The sequence below is a fragment of the Spodoptera frugiperda genome, chromosome 14 (genome assembly GCF_023101765.2).
Source record: "Spodoptera frugiperda isolate SF20-4 chromosome 14, AGI-APGP_CSIRO_Sfru_2.0, whole genome shotgun sequence".
Lineage (NCBI taxonomy): Eukaryota > Metazoa > Arthropoda > Insecta > Lepidoptera > Noctuidae > Spodoptera > Spodoptera frugiperda.
Window position 1 is genome coordinate 6,187,350 of NC_064225.1, and position 16,189 is coordinate 6,203,538.

Consider the following 16,189-nt stretch of genomic DNA (forward strand, 5'->3'; position numbering starts at 1 on the left):
TCCGTAAAAACTTCTCCTGAGTCTAAAAAATACATATTATGCTGAAAACTGATAAAAATCGGTTCAGCCAAACGCAAGATAATCGCGCACAAACATACATACATGTCAAACTAAGAAACTCCTTTTTTTTAAGTCTATTAAAAATAAGCGAAATGGTTTTGTTATAGGTAGTTAGAACTGGCGTCCACTCCGAGTGACTTGTGATAAGAAGAAGTATAATGCACGCATTATACTTCTTCTTATATGAATCTCTTCTATGCAGATGGCACCCATTCTCGTATGGGAACGCCTCATACGAGTAAGTATGCATTTTATAACATTTTAAAGGTTTTTTTGTAATACACCACTTAATTCCCTACCCAAAACACTTTCTTCCACCACCTTTATCATTCTTGCCAAAACCTAATCGACTAATCTCCATTGAAAAGCGGAATCAGTTCATAATGTGGTCCATTTAAATTAATGAAGGTTGGCCCATAGCCCATTATTGTTAAAAGGTAAAATCTTGAAGACATTGTAACGACTCCACAAAAGGTAAGGGAACCTTTACAAGATCATCCACTTATCGTTGTGTCCTATTCCTACACCATTCTCCCCAGTACCATCATCTTATTCAAAGTCAATTTTGCGGTCGGTAAATTTTATTATTACAACCCTATCTGATAGCTGCTTTTACTACAAACAGAAGTCACTGTCTATGTTTGTGTGCAATCGGGTTGTTCTTGACAAATCCACACATAAGTGTGGGAGGGCCATGCTTCAGCACGAATGGAACGGCTCACCTTGAGTGATACCGCACGGCCACACAGAAAACCGACGTGAAACAACGCTTGCGTTGTGTTTTATTGTGTTAGTGAGGTTACCGGATGCCCAATTTCCAACCTTCCCAATCTTCCTAATCCTCGATTCCTTAACAATCCTTAAATTCCTACCCTCCAAAAGGCTGGTAACGCACTTGTAACGCCTCTGGTGTTTCGGATGTCAATTCGCGGCGGTGATTGCTTACCATCAGCTCGTTTGGTAATCCGTCCGCTTGTTCACCCGCTTATAAAATAATACAAACAATTTCTTTGATTTCCCTATGGTTGACTATGAGAGAATGTCTTACGGCATTAAGTCCATAGTTCACTGTTATTTGTGCGAAGAAGAATAAACAAATAAATAAATTCTACCCAAGGCCCTAAATACGATGACGTCTTATGATTTGTCTGTACCGAAAACCTGTATATTTATGTAAGCGCCCAAATACCATAATAACTGAAAACCCCAATAAGTCGCTAAAGAAGTTGGATTCCTTACTAGAATTCTAGCGAAAACCTTATTTACAAGTATTCCTTAAGTATTTTTCACAGAATTTGATATGTCGACTACTGTGTAATAATAACTTTCAAGTTTCGTCTGATTGTTACATTCTACCTATTGTATTGATTGATTCTGCTTACGACCTCAGGAGAGCTCAGCAGTATTCTCGATAGTTTGAAATTAGTTCGTGAAATGTATTGTATTTTTTTAATCACTGTTATAAGAATTTATTAATTGGAGATATTTCTATTGAATTTGTTGTAGCTAGAAGTAGAAGTGGATTACTATGGAATATGATTCTAACTGTTTGTACATAGAACTAACCATGGTACATGTGTAGCACTAAATTCGCTCTTGTTGTAGTGAGTTTAAGGTCCAGTCGGTCCGGAGCTGCGGACTACCTAGCGGGTTTACCGGGGCTCCGGTTCGAAAAGCAGGAGTAGGAACGGGTGGCTTTTAGTCAGTAAGAGTCTGACACTCCCTCTCGCCTAACCCAAGGCGGGAAAAGTTAGTATAATTTTCTCCCCTCAAAAAAAAAAAAAAAAGGGGGCCGGGGGTGTTAATTGGGCATCTGGTAACTTCAATTACACAACGCAAGCATTGTTTCACGTCGGTTTTCTGTGAGGCCGTGGTATCACTCCAGTTGAACCGGCCCATTCGTGCCGAGGCATGGCTCTCCCATACTTTTTTCCAGGAGAGAAAATCATATAATAACTTTCTCACCTTCGGTGCCCCGGTAAACTCTAATTGAGACATTTAAACGGTATTCTTTGAACAACTGAACCGATACATAGCGACACGTGCCACTAACATTAGTAAGAAACTCAATTGACTTGTTACCTACAGAACCAGAATTATCTTCCTGGAACTTTGGTATTAAAATTTAGTCGCTCGTTCACGAATGCTTTTCCAATTGATTAAATCTAAGATACTTCTAATTGGTTGTCGAAAGTTTGGTATATTGCTCTGAAGGTATTCTTAGTTCTATTATATAGTTCATTGACTCAAGTTCATGGGCCTTGGGCACATGATTTTTCCAAATTACGGGTTAAAATAGTCCCAGAGGGGCTTTTATTAAGGTTCTATTGCCTGCCTTTCCGGGCGTCTACTATATATGTACATATAGTGTCTATGTTCAAAGCTGTTGTAGTAAGACTAGTTTTTTTTTTTAGTAACATTGTTTCTGGGTTTCAAAGCGTTAATATACCGAAGAATTCTGAAATTTCCTTTTTTACTGCTACCTTCCACATCACACCAACAGTCTGTAAGTGGCTACTGTTGATCAAATGCCTCTTTTCGCACAGACAAGGTTTAAGCATTAATAACCACGCTTGCTCAATGCGGATTTGCAATTTCAAACTAGTAATTATTATAAGCTCAGTTTTCTTCACGACGTTTTCCTTTACCGTACGTATTGGCATCTAAATAATATTAGAAAGTACATATAACTCGGAAAAAGCCACATTGGTACTCGCCGTTGGTAGGTTTCGAAACTGCACTCTCATGCCATCACGATCCTCTGGCTTAATCAACACTTACGGGAAAGGTAAGTGTGATAATTATTGCATTTTACTAACCATCAACACACACAGTCTATTAATAGCCCATTTATCTAAGTTCCAGTGATTAACTACTTCCTCGCTCGAATATTTTACTAATTTCCTTAGATTAGACTTTATAGTACCTAAGTTTTCAAAGTTGCTGAGTGTTTGAATTCTAGTTGTTCCTTTGGGTGTAAGTTTAGTAGACGATCCAAGAGTTACGAGGTTAATTTTCACTGTAGAGGTTTTCAGTCGAGAATAGAATAAGGAGATTAGTTTATTAGCTACTTTTTATGGGTTTTAAAGCAAGGTTTACTTTGTTGTTTGATTTTCAGGGTTTACAAGTTAAACTTTGCAGTAAAGTTATGTCTTACTATTTAAACTATGTTTAAGCTATGCTTTATAGCTATGTTTCACCTAGAATTGTGTTTTCTATTATTGTCAGTATTGATTTATTACCAAGAATTCTTTAAAATTCAAATAGGTAATAACAGTTTTCCTGGATATAAAACAATAAAAAACCTGAAAGTTCCTGCAAAAAAGATTTCCAGCTAAAAATATTCAATAATATCTCTTTATGAATAAAATCATCGATGTTAAAATTAGATCTTTGTAATATAAATTCCAATATTTCATTTACAATGAGTTTTGAATTGTTCACGTTTAATTTTATAAATTCCATTCACTCCTCGGAACTCAGATAACACTGACCGGGACTGAACTCACTGACCTGTGTGGATGAATCGATTTATTTGATGTAATAAATGCTGGAATGCGGGAATCTCTCGACTGTCGGGGGCTGAACTATGTTTTTTACAACCCTACTCTTGTTTTGGTTTCTTTATTTTTTTATTTGAACTGTACGGTTGTACAGAAGCATTGTTGAACAACGTTTTTGAAAAATCTGAGAGACACTAGGACAAAACTTTCGTCTGATAGGCCTTTGCTAGACTAATAGAAGGAAGTTTTAAGTGTGGGAGAGCCATTTTCAGCAAAAATGTCGGCTTGACCGAAGTGATACCAGTACCACGGCCACACAGAAAAATGACATGAAACAACGTTTGCGTTGTGTGAGTGAAATTACCAGAGCCCCAATTGCCCATCCCATCATTCCCTGATTCCCCAACAACAAATTTTCATACCACGTTATCATCCCTATTCAAGACATATATAAGAAAGTCTTGCAAAAAATATTGCATTCAATCTCACTATTGCTTGACAATTAGACAAATATCAACTATATACACACTTACTAACTTTCTAAAATTATTATCTAATTCATAGATCCACGTGCCAAACAGTATTGCGGTTTTAAATTCATAATAATTACTTGGTAATGGTCGAATGCACCGTGAAGTGGGCTGGGCTATCATTAAGTGGTCGTTAGCGGGTGAATAGGCTAAATTAATAGCCGTAACCCAAATTGGTTTTTTTTACAAAGCACTGGCAAACAGGGCTTCAAATTGATGTTAACTTCCCCTGTATTAGTTGTGTAATAAATTGCCTTTTTGTGTAATGGCTTGTAGTATTTTTTTATAATATTACATCATACTTGTTGTTTAGTAAAAGAGGCAGTCATACTGATTTAAAGTTGAATAATGGAAAAATGTGTCAGAGAAATTGTAAACATGTATTTTTTAAAGAATAAAAAATGGAGTTTTTTGCTCATTTGAAACTACACTTTGGAACGAGAACCTAGCTTCAGTGATGGACAGACTGACAGACAGTTTATTTATTTGTTGACACATCAAAAGTACCTGTTTATGGTTTCATCGGAATAAATGTTTTGACTTTGCCTTTGACTTTAATCAGACGAGGTACACCTTGACGTAGATTTCGAAAATTGATCAATCCTATAATACTTCGCTCACCACGAGACGTGCAAAAATAAAAATAATACATATTTTGGCCTATTATATTAGAAATAGTATGTGATATTTGTTATCAACCTCTATACCGATTATGAAGGTTAATTAATTAAAGATTATTGAGTTACAAAGTAAACATCAATGTTATACTTTTTAAAATGATAATTTCATTAAATTGGGACCCTCGATGATATTAAATATGACAAAATGTACTTACTTAAACCTTTTTTTATAAGTAGTATATTATCAGAACTAACCTTCACATGCCTCCCATGAGCTGAGAAGAACCTGCTGTCAGCACTGTAGGTCACGAGACCGACTGACAGCAAGGAGTAGTCTTTTCTTCGTATCCACGTTACCTAGAAGAAAAATACAGGGTTTAAAAAATACGTAAAGAATGAACTTTTTTCGATCCAATCCAATGATTTTCGCCCGCCTTGGACGAGGCAAGAGGGAGTGACAGACTTCACTGACTAAAAACCATCTCGTTCCTACTCTTGCTTTTTGAGCCGGAGCCCCGGTATACCCGCTAGATAGTCCACAGCTTTGGATCGGCGTCAGCTCTACTGGGTCCCATCTGTGGTGGTTTGATGGCCGTGTCGTGGTTAATCGAATAGCATATATTAGGCACAAAATAATAGCTAACAAAGCCCCACATTTTTTCATATTTTAACAGTGAATACCAAAACATGATGGTAACCACTCTGATGGTAAATGGTCATCGAAATCTCATACTGGGACTAATAACAACTAGTAAGAAGTACTAACTAACATACAAAATAATATCTCATCCCTTTTCAAGAATAATACATGAACAGTTTATGAATTTATCCAAAACACATATTTTTTTGTAATTTTCACCCGAAAAGCAACAAGAAAATATTTCGGTTCGAGTTTAGGAACTCATTCTGGAGTTAACAAAGTTCTCTTCAAGTTCCATGCGTGTTTCTACTTCAGTTTTGTTACAAACTTTTTGAAGAATTCCGTTTTGATTGTTGCCACCGTACGTAGGTATAAGAGGGACTAAATTCTCTGGAAACTCGTTTAATAAAATACAATGCCAGCCTTTACTTTCCTTTTTTGCGTTAGGTGAGTTTTTGGTCAGTATATTTTTCATAGCGTAGGAGCGGTTTGAATAACGCGGTTTGCTTGTAAATGCTGCATGAAGTTCTGGGTATTGCAGATCATAGAAAATATGTTTAACGTTTCAACAGCAGGACTTTATTAAATAGAGTGTAAACCTGCAACGTCATTTATTTTATCCCCGAAGGAGTAGGCATCAGTGCACAATACGGCACATAATACCGCTATACAATGTACACCCACTTTTCATATTTGTGTTATAAGCCCCATGTAATGAGTCTATTGCCATATACTGGACATAATCCAGTCTCCGTGCTACTACTGAGAACTTTTCAAAAAATCGAAAAAAGCCTAGTAATACTTTGCCTGACTCGGGACACTCGACAACGAAGCAGTCAATTGGATCAATGAGCTAAATCGGCCAAAAATAACTGGTTAGTAATTGGCCTATAAGCTTCACAATCACTTTCAATTTTTTAAATAAAAAAAGTTTAACATAATTTAAAGTAAGACTTACCGTGTTTTCGGTGATATCACTAACTTCACAGTGCAGTATCGCCGTCGTACCTATTTGAGCTATAACTGTTGTACAGTTTTCAGTCAAAAATATACCAGCTTTACTGACTTTTCCACTTAACTTATTAACGGTCGAACCAGCTGAATCTCTATACATTTTCTTAACTTTATTCATTGATTTAGATAGTGTTGTTTCATCTAGTTCTTTTAAAATTTCTTTATCAGTTATTCTATCGTGTTTACTGTGTCTTCCTCTACCTATAGTTACTTCATCTATAATGTTATTTATATTATGTACATCATCATTGTATTCTTTATCTAATAGGGAGGTGAGGCGCAGTGGTTTTGGTAACTTAGGATATGTGGTGAGGACATATTCCGTAGTGGTGTAATACTCTGTCGGATCTTCTCCGCTTATTGTTGAGAAGTTCACTGTGGTTGGGGCTTGTGATGTAGTTGTTGTTCTTCTTCTGTGACCTGTAAAAGAAGAAAATGCTTTATCTATTTCATCTTGAACATTATTTGCTCCATGGACTAACTAAACTACTATCTAACTAACTAACTAACAGTCACTCTTCATCATGAGCAGCGTGCGCAGACGTGGCGACGTCGCAAAACCTACTGGTGATGATGACTCATGATTAAGAGTCCATGGAAATTTGTGACTCGAAACTAGTAGAACATCGACTGAGTTTACTATCAATGTGATACGTCTCACGATAGTTATAATAATATAGCTCCATGAAAATTTGTATCGTCATAATCACAGGAATGGTTTGTTTTAGAAAGCTTTGTAGCAGGAGATGGGTTCAATTTATCATATTTGGCTACTTCACCGACTAAGTGGTCACATGTATGTCTTATGGAGTCGCGCCTTGGGTCAGGCAATATATTGCTTTTGATTAAAAAAACATCAAGTTGATTATACCACAGTGTCTGAATGTCATAGCAAGGGCTGGCGAAATGCATATAACGTTGTGTTTGTAAAATATAAATATGTTTGCAATGTTTTTTTCAGTCTCAGAATATCTTTTTTATAACTTTATATTAAACATGTTGACTTTTTATTAAAGTAAAATTCAAATATTAATTCAGTTTCCAATTAAGTTTTATTTATTATGTTAGCCGCTACATTTTAATTATTGCTTCACACACGAGTCTTGTGCAAATAATAATTGGATACAAAATACACTTGAACATTTTCGAGATTGTAAACAACCATGTTTTTGTGCAAATATAACTTTATTTACTTTCATGTTAAGGTCTATTTTTGTATTTTATTTACCTAGTAATGAGAATGTCTTCAATTTTATGTAAAGGCAAGACTTAAAAGTGTTGTAAAATCGTCCCTAATTTAGCTTTTAGAATAATAAAATAGTGAAATGGTATTTTTCATTATTCACAGAGCATTTTATTTCTACATTTTAGAGGTATAAATAAAATGATCAAAGTAAAATCACTGTAATATGCTTTTATGAGCAAAACGAGAGTTGTTGTGAATTTTCTTTTGAATTTTACATTTCTCTAAATGGTATCTGTCAGAATGATAATTTCTGTAGTTTGATAGGAGAATTTATTTTACAGGCTCACAAATATATAAAATATTGTTCAACATTATGTCTGTTATAAACACCATGCCGAGACAGTTCACTGTATTAAGGATTTTGTTCACATAAGAGGATTTGCTATAATCTTCGGTGATCATTCAATACTAGCTTCTGTCAGTGGCATCATCCGCGTTTCTGTGGTTTAAAAGCATCCTATCATCCAAATCAGTTCATATAACCAACCTGTCTATATACCAACTTTCATCAAAACCTGTTTAGTAGTTCCAGCGTGATTGACGAACAAACATCCAAACAAACATAGTGTGATATTACATGGACCAACAGCCATCTACTAAGCCCACACTCTTTACCTTCCTTCAAGACACCATTTTCAACTCCTTTTTTATTTTCTAATCCTATTTCGCTACATAACCACCCATCTCTACTCGAAACACGGCGATGTTTACCCAAAATGCCCTCTATAAATGACGTCATCCCTTTTATATCAGACTCTAATAGCGCAACGGTAATACGAAGGCAGCCCCAGGTAATCCGGCTGGCAATCGGACCCGGATTAGTGGGCCGGGCCGGTTCGACGTGACCTACGAGACCTAAGAATATTTGTTGAGCGATCAAAATCGTGTCATCGTGATTGAGAAATTAGGCAACCATCTTTAATGGGATGATGTATGAGAGAGATAGTTTGTCAGAATCGTGTCGTTTAGCGTTCTATTTGTCTCTGCTTAGCCTAATGGGAGACAGACGTGATGATTTGTATGTTAGACTAATGCAGATATTAAGTATTTTAATTAGCTGTTGCCGCGATTTCGTCCGCATAGAATGATACATGACAAAATTTGAGCATTTGATTTTATTTTAAAATAAAGTCGTGATGATTTATATGTTAACTAGCTGTTTCCGAGACTTCGTCCGCATAGAATTCATGACAGTTTCGGTTTTTTTTAATATTAAAGCAAACTAAGTAACTCCTTTGTATATTAGCTACCTCCTGATAAAATTCCCTTCTAAATCGGTCAACTCGTTTCAGAAATTAGCCACAACAAATAGATAGACAGACAAAAATTGAAAAAATATAATTTTGGTGTATGTACCGTATGTATGTAGCAAAAAGCGGTTATTTCAATATTACAAACATACACTCCAATTTGATTTATTAGTTTAGACTAGTTTTTTTTTATTGGTTTAGCCTAGATTTAATATTCAGAAATGGTTGAAAACCAATAACATGTATGTTTACATACATACTGCATATATGATAAATGGCTGCATTGGTCAAATGGACGCAAGTGATTCTAAGTATGATAGGCTATTTCAAGCTAGATTTCCAGGTCAAATAAAATATTCTTGGCATCAATAATAGCTCACATTGCATATTGGAATGAAATATAGTTTTTATTCGTATTTACATAGAGTCCAAAGTAGTATGCATGCCTTTAAACTCAGGTCTATTAGGTAGGATTTACCACGCGACTGAGACACGCGCAAAAAAACCAATGAACAAATGTATCTCAGTCTTTTGCAGAGAAAATAAGGCATGATACATTAGGTTACTTTATTTACTAAAATATATAAAGGGAAATGTATCCTAGGTACTATAATATTACGCTGGTGTAGTCGAGGCTTTGGTCTTTATTCTCTGTCATTTGTGACTGACTTAAAAGCATTTACTCATTTCAAAATGTGTCAGGTATTTAGTGTTTGTTATTAAGCAAAAGAAAGCCTTATTAAATTTTTGATCTTCAGATTTTATAGTGAAACTATGGCTAAAATTATATCAGGTTTTTTGTAAAATTTGAGCCTCGTCATATAAGAAAGAAGCTGGGTGTTAAGTTTATCCATGGAATAGAAACACTAGACGAATGAGCCGGCTCAACCGGAGTGATACCATGGCCTACCAGAAAACCAACGTGTAACAACTCTTGCATTGTATTTCGTTGTGTGATTGAGATTATCGGAGGCCCAAAGCCCGATTACCCCCAATTTCTTATCTTCCCAATCCCCAATTTTTCAAACAACCAATATGGCTCCCAAAAGGCCGGCAACGCTCTTGTTACACTTCTGGTGTTTTGGGTGCCCATAAGCGGCGACAATTGCTTACCATCAGGTGATCCATCTGCTTATTCACCGGCATCATTCTTTCTTTCTTTTTTAAAAAAAACGTTGCCCACATTAGGATTTTCTCCTGTGTCGTGGGTGCGTTTACAAACATACAAGTTACATACACATGACACCTAGACCCGAAACAACAATTTGTGGATCCCCAACACACAAAGAATTGCTCCGTGCGGGAATCGAACCCGCTACCCGTTGCGCGGCAGCCAGTTGCCCAGCCACCGCACCAACCGTGCAGTCATAAAAAAGATAGGGCATAAAAAAGATAGGGTTCAAATAGACACTCATTCGTTAAATGGCAAGCATTCCATTCCATTCATTGACGTCAATGGACAACATCAGAGTAAATCAAATCTACCAGCAAAATATAGAAATAAAAATTGTTTTCCATTAATCCCTGTATGTACATGAAAGTACTGAAACATTTAGAAACGTTGAGCTTTACGTCATTTATCAATATGGCCACTTCTGGGAACTACAGCGCTGCTGTTGTGTACACAATATTGGCATACCATGAAACATGAACGGCCTTTGCACACGTACAACTCAAACACTATAATAGCTGGAAGTTTACATATCGCTCGGTTGTAGGAAATGGGAACTTATTTCATATGGGTTAGATTTTAAAATGAAATATCAGACTAGTATGTGGATATAGAGTATACCAATAGAAGAAACATTTCGTAAAATCATTTTATTTTTGACTAACTATTCCCACGTGGTTTCACTTGCTCTGCTCGGCTCCTATTGGTAGTAGCGTGATGTTTTAGTTCCAGTTCCAGAGATTAACGCGTTTAAACAAACAAACTCTTTAGCTATATACGAGTATAGATAAGCTTTTCAAGTAGGTCTTGACCAATGTAGGATTTCTGTCAAATTGATCCTGTACAAGTTTTTTTTTATTCGGTTCACTAGTTTTTTAGTGTCTCATTAACTTAGTTAAACTTTATTCTAGTCCTTAATCTTTAGCTCAAACAAAATTCTAAAGCAGTCTTTCTTTGAGAAAGTTCATTATTGTATTAAAGCTAATCTCTGCAACTATGTAATGATACTTTTAATCTATCCCAATCATATCACTTAACCGTTACACAATTCTCATCCCTAACTAACATTACAATACGTTCTATATTTGTTTCCAGTGTAGTATAGTGTGTCACTAGGTCGTGTGGTTCCCGTTGTATGCCGCAGCCTCGATTCTCAGGAGACTAGTGAGCGATTAAGGGATTCTATTAAGTGGATAGATTGCATCATTCAGTACTAGGTTGATCACGTTGCTAAGTTACGATATAGGCTTGTGGATCTTACATGAATGACGTTGCATTTGTTAATGTAATGCCGGCGCCAGATATGTGCTCACGCTCATGTCTCACGGACGAGGGGATATAAAATAGATATGAGTGACATTGTGTGAATGTCAATGTCAATTATGTAAACGTAGAGTCTGCACATGTCTAGCGCTAGCATTAAAAGTAGGTGAAATATTGTGGTCAATCAACTTGGGTTTCTTTTGAAAATACAACCTACACTATAAAAACCTACGTAATATGCACATCGCACTTTCGATAAGACAAGGGTTGAATTGCTCATATTAACACATTGAACGCCGTTGTGGTCACCAGTGACCGACATTAGTGGGGGCCTTCAACAGTTTTCTATTGGCAGTCAAAGACTTAATATTTTTCAGGACTGACGTTTTAAAGTTTTTATAGATTTTTATAGACACTTTGGCATATTGAACTAATTTTCGGAAATTTTAGCACTTCAGCCCTTGTCTTACCAAAAGTTCATATACGTACATAATATCTTTAATATCAGAAACAGTAGGTACTTGTGTATTGTCGACTCTCTAAAAACCTTATTATTCTTACGTTAATATTTGGGACACAAAAAATATCAACTGTTTTTGCGTAGCAGAAAACCTACAATACAATACAACATATTTTTTTAAGGTGTTTGGTAAAGTAAAAGCCATCTGTTTTGTCTAATTGTTCTCTTTAATGAAACCTTTCTTGGAACAGAATACTCGGAGAAAATGTTTGTTTAAAATTCGTTAAAAACGTTGAAAAATGTGACTTAAAAGCAATATCAGATACTATGGGTACTACATTAAAACACATTTTCCCATTTCAATCGTTGTTGCTATTCTATTCGGGCACTTCAAAATTAAATCATAACATTAGACACATAAAATGAAAATTCCATCAAAACTTGGAGAATATTCTTTTATTTTTATACTAGAGTTCCATTTCCGAATAACTCTTAGCTGAAACGTCGTTCGCGAGCTCGGGATGTCCATTTCTATGACGCATTATATAGATAAGCACCGCTACTACGTCGGGTTCGATAGAATCTTTTCTAGAATTTTCCACAATTCTGCGGATTTTAGCTCGAAATCCAATATGGCGGAGTACTGGAAAGTGCCTAGTTGTTACCGGTTATTTTGTTTGCGTAACTTTGAACTGGACTTTGTCTATTGAAATCCTTGTAGGATTAAGTTTTTGGAAAAGTATTTTATTATTGAATTGAAGAAATATTTATTTTTTATGTTCTGCAGGGATTAAGTATTACTTATATGATTCTGTATTCTGTTTTGTGCAATACGGTTCTGTTTGTAGTATGACTTGATAGTCGAAATTAAAGTTCAATAATTTATAGATTAAGTAATATATTCATAGGAATTTTTATTTAAAACCAGTACTTATCGAGTCGTTATCAGCCAATGCACACCGTACGTGCAGTAGAAAAAGAGAGTGGAGAAAAAATATGAGGTTTGCAAAGGATCTGTGACACTATCAGCCTTTTCTTTGATGACAGGCAATTCTTTGATGAAACCTTCAAAAGCGTCTAGCTTTTTGGGGATAAAAGGCTAAGGAGTGTTGAATTTTTACTTCTCTAAAACCACCCCGGTGGCCACAGGGACAGTTTTCTTAGAAAACCTGCTTCTTTCATCTCCAGTAAAGAATATCACCCTAGTAACATAGTAATTATACCTACTCTTTATTATTTATTAGAATATATTCTCTCATCTCAAGCCGAAACACGTGTCATGTCAAGTCCTAATTAGAATTTCTCTCTAATCCCAGTTATTTACTCGAAGAATTTTGACAGCGTTTACAAAGAAGACAGTATAAACACTGTAATTATGTTTCAATTCTTCCGTGTTGTTCCAAGGTCCTGTTAACACGTTGTTTTTGTTTACATACATTAATTAATAGCGGGTGTAAGAACCACGGACGGTGTCAGTTGAAATTGGTTCTCATAGAAAATGTAATAGCTCTTTTAAGTTCAACTGTTAGGTTAAAATATGTTGTTTTTATCGTACTTGTTTGTCCGTCATTGTTGAGTCATTGATTTAATTCTCGAGTCAGGATTCGTTTGATTTTCGAATTAAATTATTGAACAAATCAACACAGCTTGATTAGTAAGACGGAAGTAATAATATCACAAAAATATAACGTAAAGTGGGCACAATTGTGTAGGTAATAATTTGAGGATTAATTCAGCATATGTACTGTACATATGCACTAGGCACTTCTTTGTTCACATAATTTTGTGGTAAATAAATCTATATCTATAGTAATATATAAAGTTGAAGAGCTTGTTTGTTTGAACGAGCTAATCTCCAGAGCTTCTGGTCCTATTTGAATCATTCTTCTTGTGTTGTAGTTCATTTATTGAGGAAGGTAAAGGCAATAAATGCCAAGCAGAGTGAGTAAAACCGCATGGAAGTAGATAGTATTATGAAAATTATAAAACAATGCTATAAGTATTATACCTTTTTTGTGATGTCTCGTGAAGTTCCCAAACACGCTACCAAGCCGTTGCTGATTCCTTGTAGTGCAAAGCTCCAACGACTTCAAATCGTCCGCATTCTGTGAAACCAAAATGGAAGACCTCTTCGACTCCATAGCACCCGTATTCACTAGCAACTCGGCTTCTAGTAACAGAATTATAGTGGCGTAGAGTAGTTTGAGTTCTCCACAGCAAAGCATTGTTTTGGCACTGGATCTGTGGTCACATTTGTAGTATTTCACATGGTATACTTAAATTAATAGTCATTTTAGGCACTGTTATCTTCTTCTGTTCACTGTTTCGAGGTTTATGGAGTGTTGCATTCTGGAAAGAAGAAAAAATTATGTTAGACAGGCTTGACTAATGTATAAATAACAGTTTTTTTTGAGAGGAAACATCATCCAATGACTTCCCGCCTTGGGCGAGGCGAAAGAAAGTGTCAGACTCTTACTGAACCACCTCTTAATAACCAGCCTGTTCCTGCTCCTGGTTTTCGAGCTGGAACCCCAGCAAACCCGCTGTGTCATAAAAAAATCAAAAAATGTTTACAAGAAACCACCATTGTAATCCTAAAAAATAGATGGAGAAAACTCTTAAACATGGATATTAAAGTCTAGAATAACCATAAGACAGATTCTCCTTATATTAATCTAGCGAACATGAATGGCAATATCCAATATCCATTCTTTGAACAAAAAATATTTTGCTTAAGCATTATTTTTCCTTTACAATCACAGCATTGTTACAAGTCATCTACAAAGATATTACCAAAAAAATATAAGGAAAACTCATTGGAAAACAAAACCACAAAACATAATCTTAAGACATCACTAATACAATATAATATCAATATTATCAGTAAATAGATCTGAACATCTCAGATAGCGATGAGCTATATTTGTACATAACATCAATATGATCTAATTAGCAGCGCAAATATTGTTATAATAATCATTATGACGTAATAAGCTACAATGAAACTGAAAGGTGATCGTCTCATTTGATATGTAACGAGAAGTGGCTTAGAGAGTAATGAATATATTTATTGAGGAATAGAAGGGAACAGTGCGTCCAAAGAAAAGATGGTTAGTTTAAAATTTGTTTAACATCAAGATAACGGCAAAGTAACAAAACAAAACAAAAGTAAAAGTTTTCTAATAATAGATAGAAATGAATAGTGCCCTTAGTATGAGTTCGCTTTACGTTTAAAGTAAACGAAAGAAGAGCATGTTCAGGGCACTGATTGGCCGGCTCGAATTAACCAACCAATCAGAGCGCCGATCGCGCATACTAAGGGTACAGGGCGTTCACAAAAAAAGATATTTGGATTAAAGCTGTTGTTCAACATAGAAGATTATTTTGGTTCAAAAACAAAAAGCTATAAAGGCTAGCACTTGTGTGGTGTAATTTCCTATATGTATGTCTAATAGAGATGTTCCTACTGTCAAACCATTTGACAATCATTTTTTTTTTTACTTCTGCAGTGATTGGGTAGATGGAACGCTTACGCTACATTAGCACCCTCATTATTATGTGAAAACCAAGAGTTATGTAACCTCAGCCATTTTAATCCAAGCATTAGACAAAGTTTTTATTACTCAAAAGAGTCGACTTTTCCTTGGACATCAAAAAATATGTGGGGGACTAAAGTTAAAGAATAATTTATCAATCCGCAAAGCAATCGCGACCTTAAGACCTTTTGTTCCGGGTGATTATAAGCTGCTCCGACGGTAATTTAACGAGCCCGATATCTAGATTGAAAATCGATACATCTTTATAGCTTACCGAGAACCGATTGTAAGACCTTCATAGCTAATACTGGGTAGAATGAGCCTTCATTCTATTTCAAATTAAATCGATACACTGAACAATCGAGTATTTAGATATTTAAGTCAATTCTCTACAATTTGTGTTTGTTTCTTCGAATCATCTAACGATGTCAAGGTGGACTTAATTTCTGGAAATTGTATGTACGTTGTTTGAGCTAATGTTAATACAATGTAAGAAAATACTGAGTTTATTTTACTCTAGCTTTTGCCAATAGCTTCTCCCGCGTTCCCGTGATACATCACGGGAACTTTGATGATAGGATACATCCTATCATCAAAGTCAGCTCATTATACCCTGTCTGTTTTCCAAATTTCGTCAAAATCCGTTCACTAGTTTCAGCATGATTGACGGACAAACAAACTTTCACATTTTTAATATTAGAGTGATGTGATTTACCGGTTTTTAGATGGAATAGCAGTTACAGCTGGTGTAACATAATCAACAATCATTTATCAAAATCTGATTCAAACAGAGCAGAACGCCGTACTGATTTTGGGTTCCCTGTGAATCGGTCCCCTTAGTACGAGTTTGTTTTACGTTTAACGCGATCGAAACGGTAGCGCGTTCAGCGCTCTGA

At 35.6% G+C, this 16,189-nt stretch overlaps 1 protein-coding gene across 1 annotated transcript in view; it reads right to left on the reverse strand.

Annotated features, from left to right (window-relative positions):
- Positions 1 to 16,189, reverse strand: part of LOC118279207 (uncharacterized) — a 106,336-nt gene that overhangs the window by 21,792 nt on the left and 68,355 nt on the right. The window contains exons 2-4 of the mRNA XM_050698417.1: positions 13,766 to 14,106; positions 6,312 to 6,787; positions 4,969 to 5,070 (exon numbers count right to left, since the gene is read on the reverse strand). Coding sequence (XP_050554374.1) covers positions 4,969 to 5,070; positions 6,312 to 6,787; positions 13,766 to 13,982 — 795 coding nt within the window. The 5' untranslated portion in view covers positions 13,983 to 14,106. The remainder of the gene's footprint in view (positions 1 to 4,968; positions 5,071 to 6,311; positions 6,788 to 13,765; positions 14,107 to 16,189) is intronic.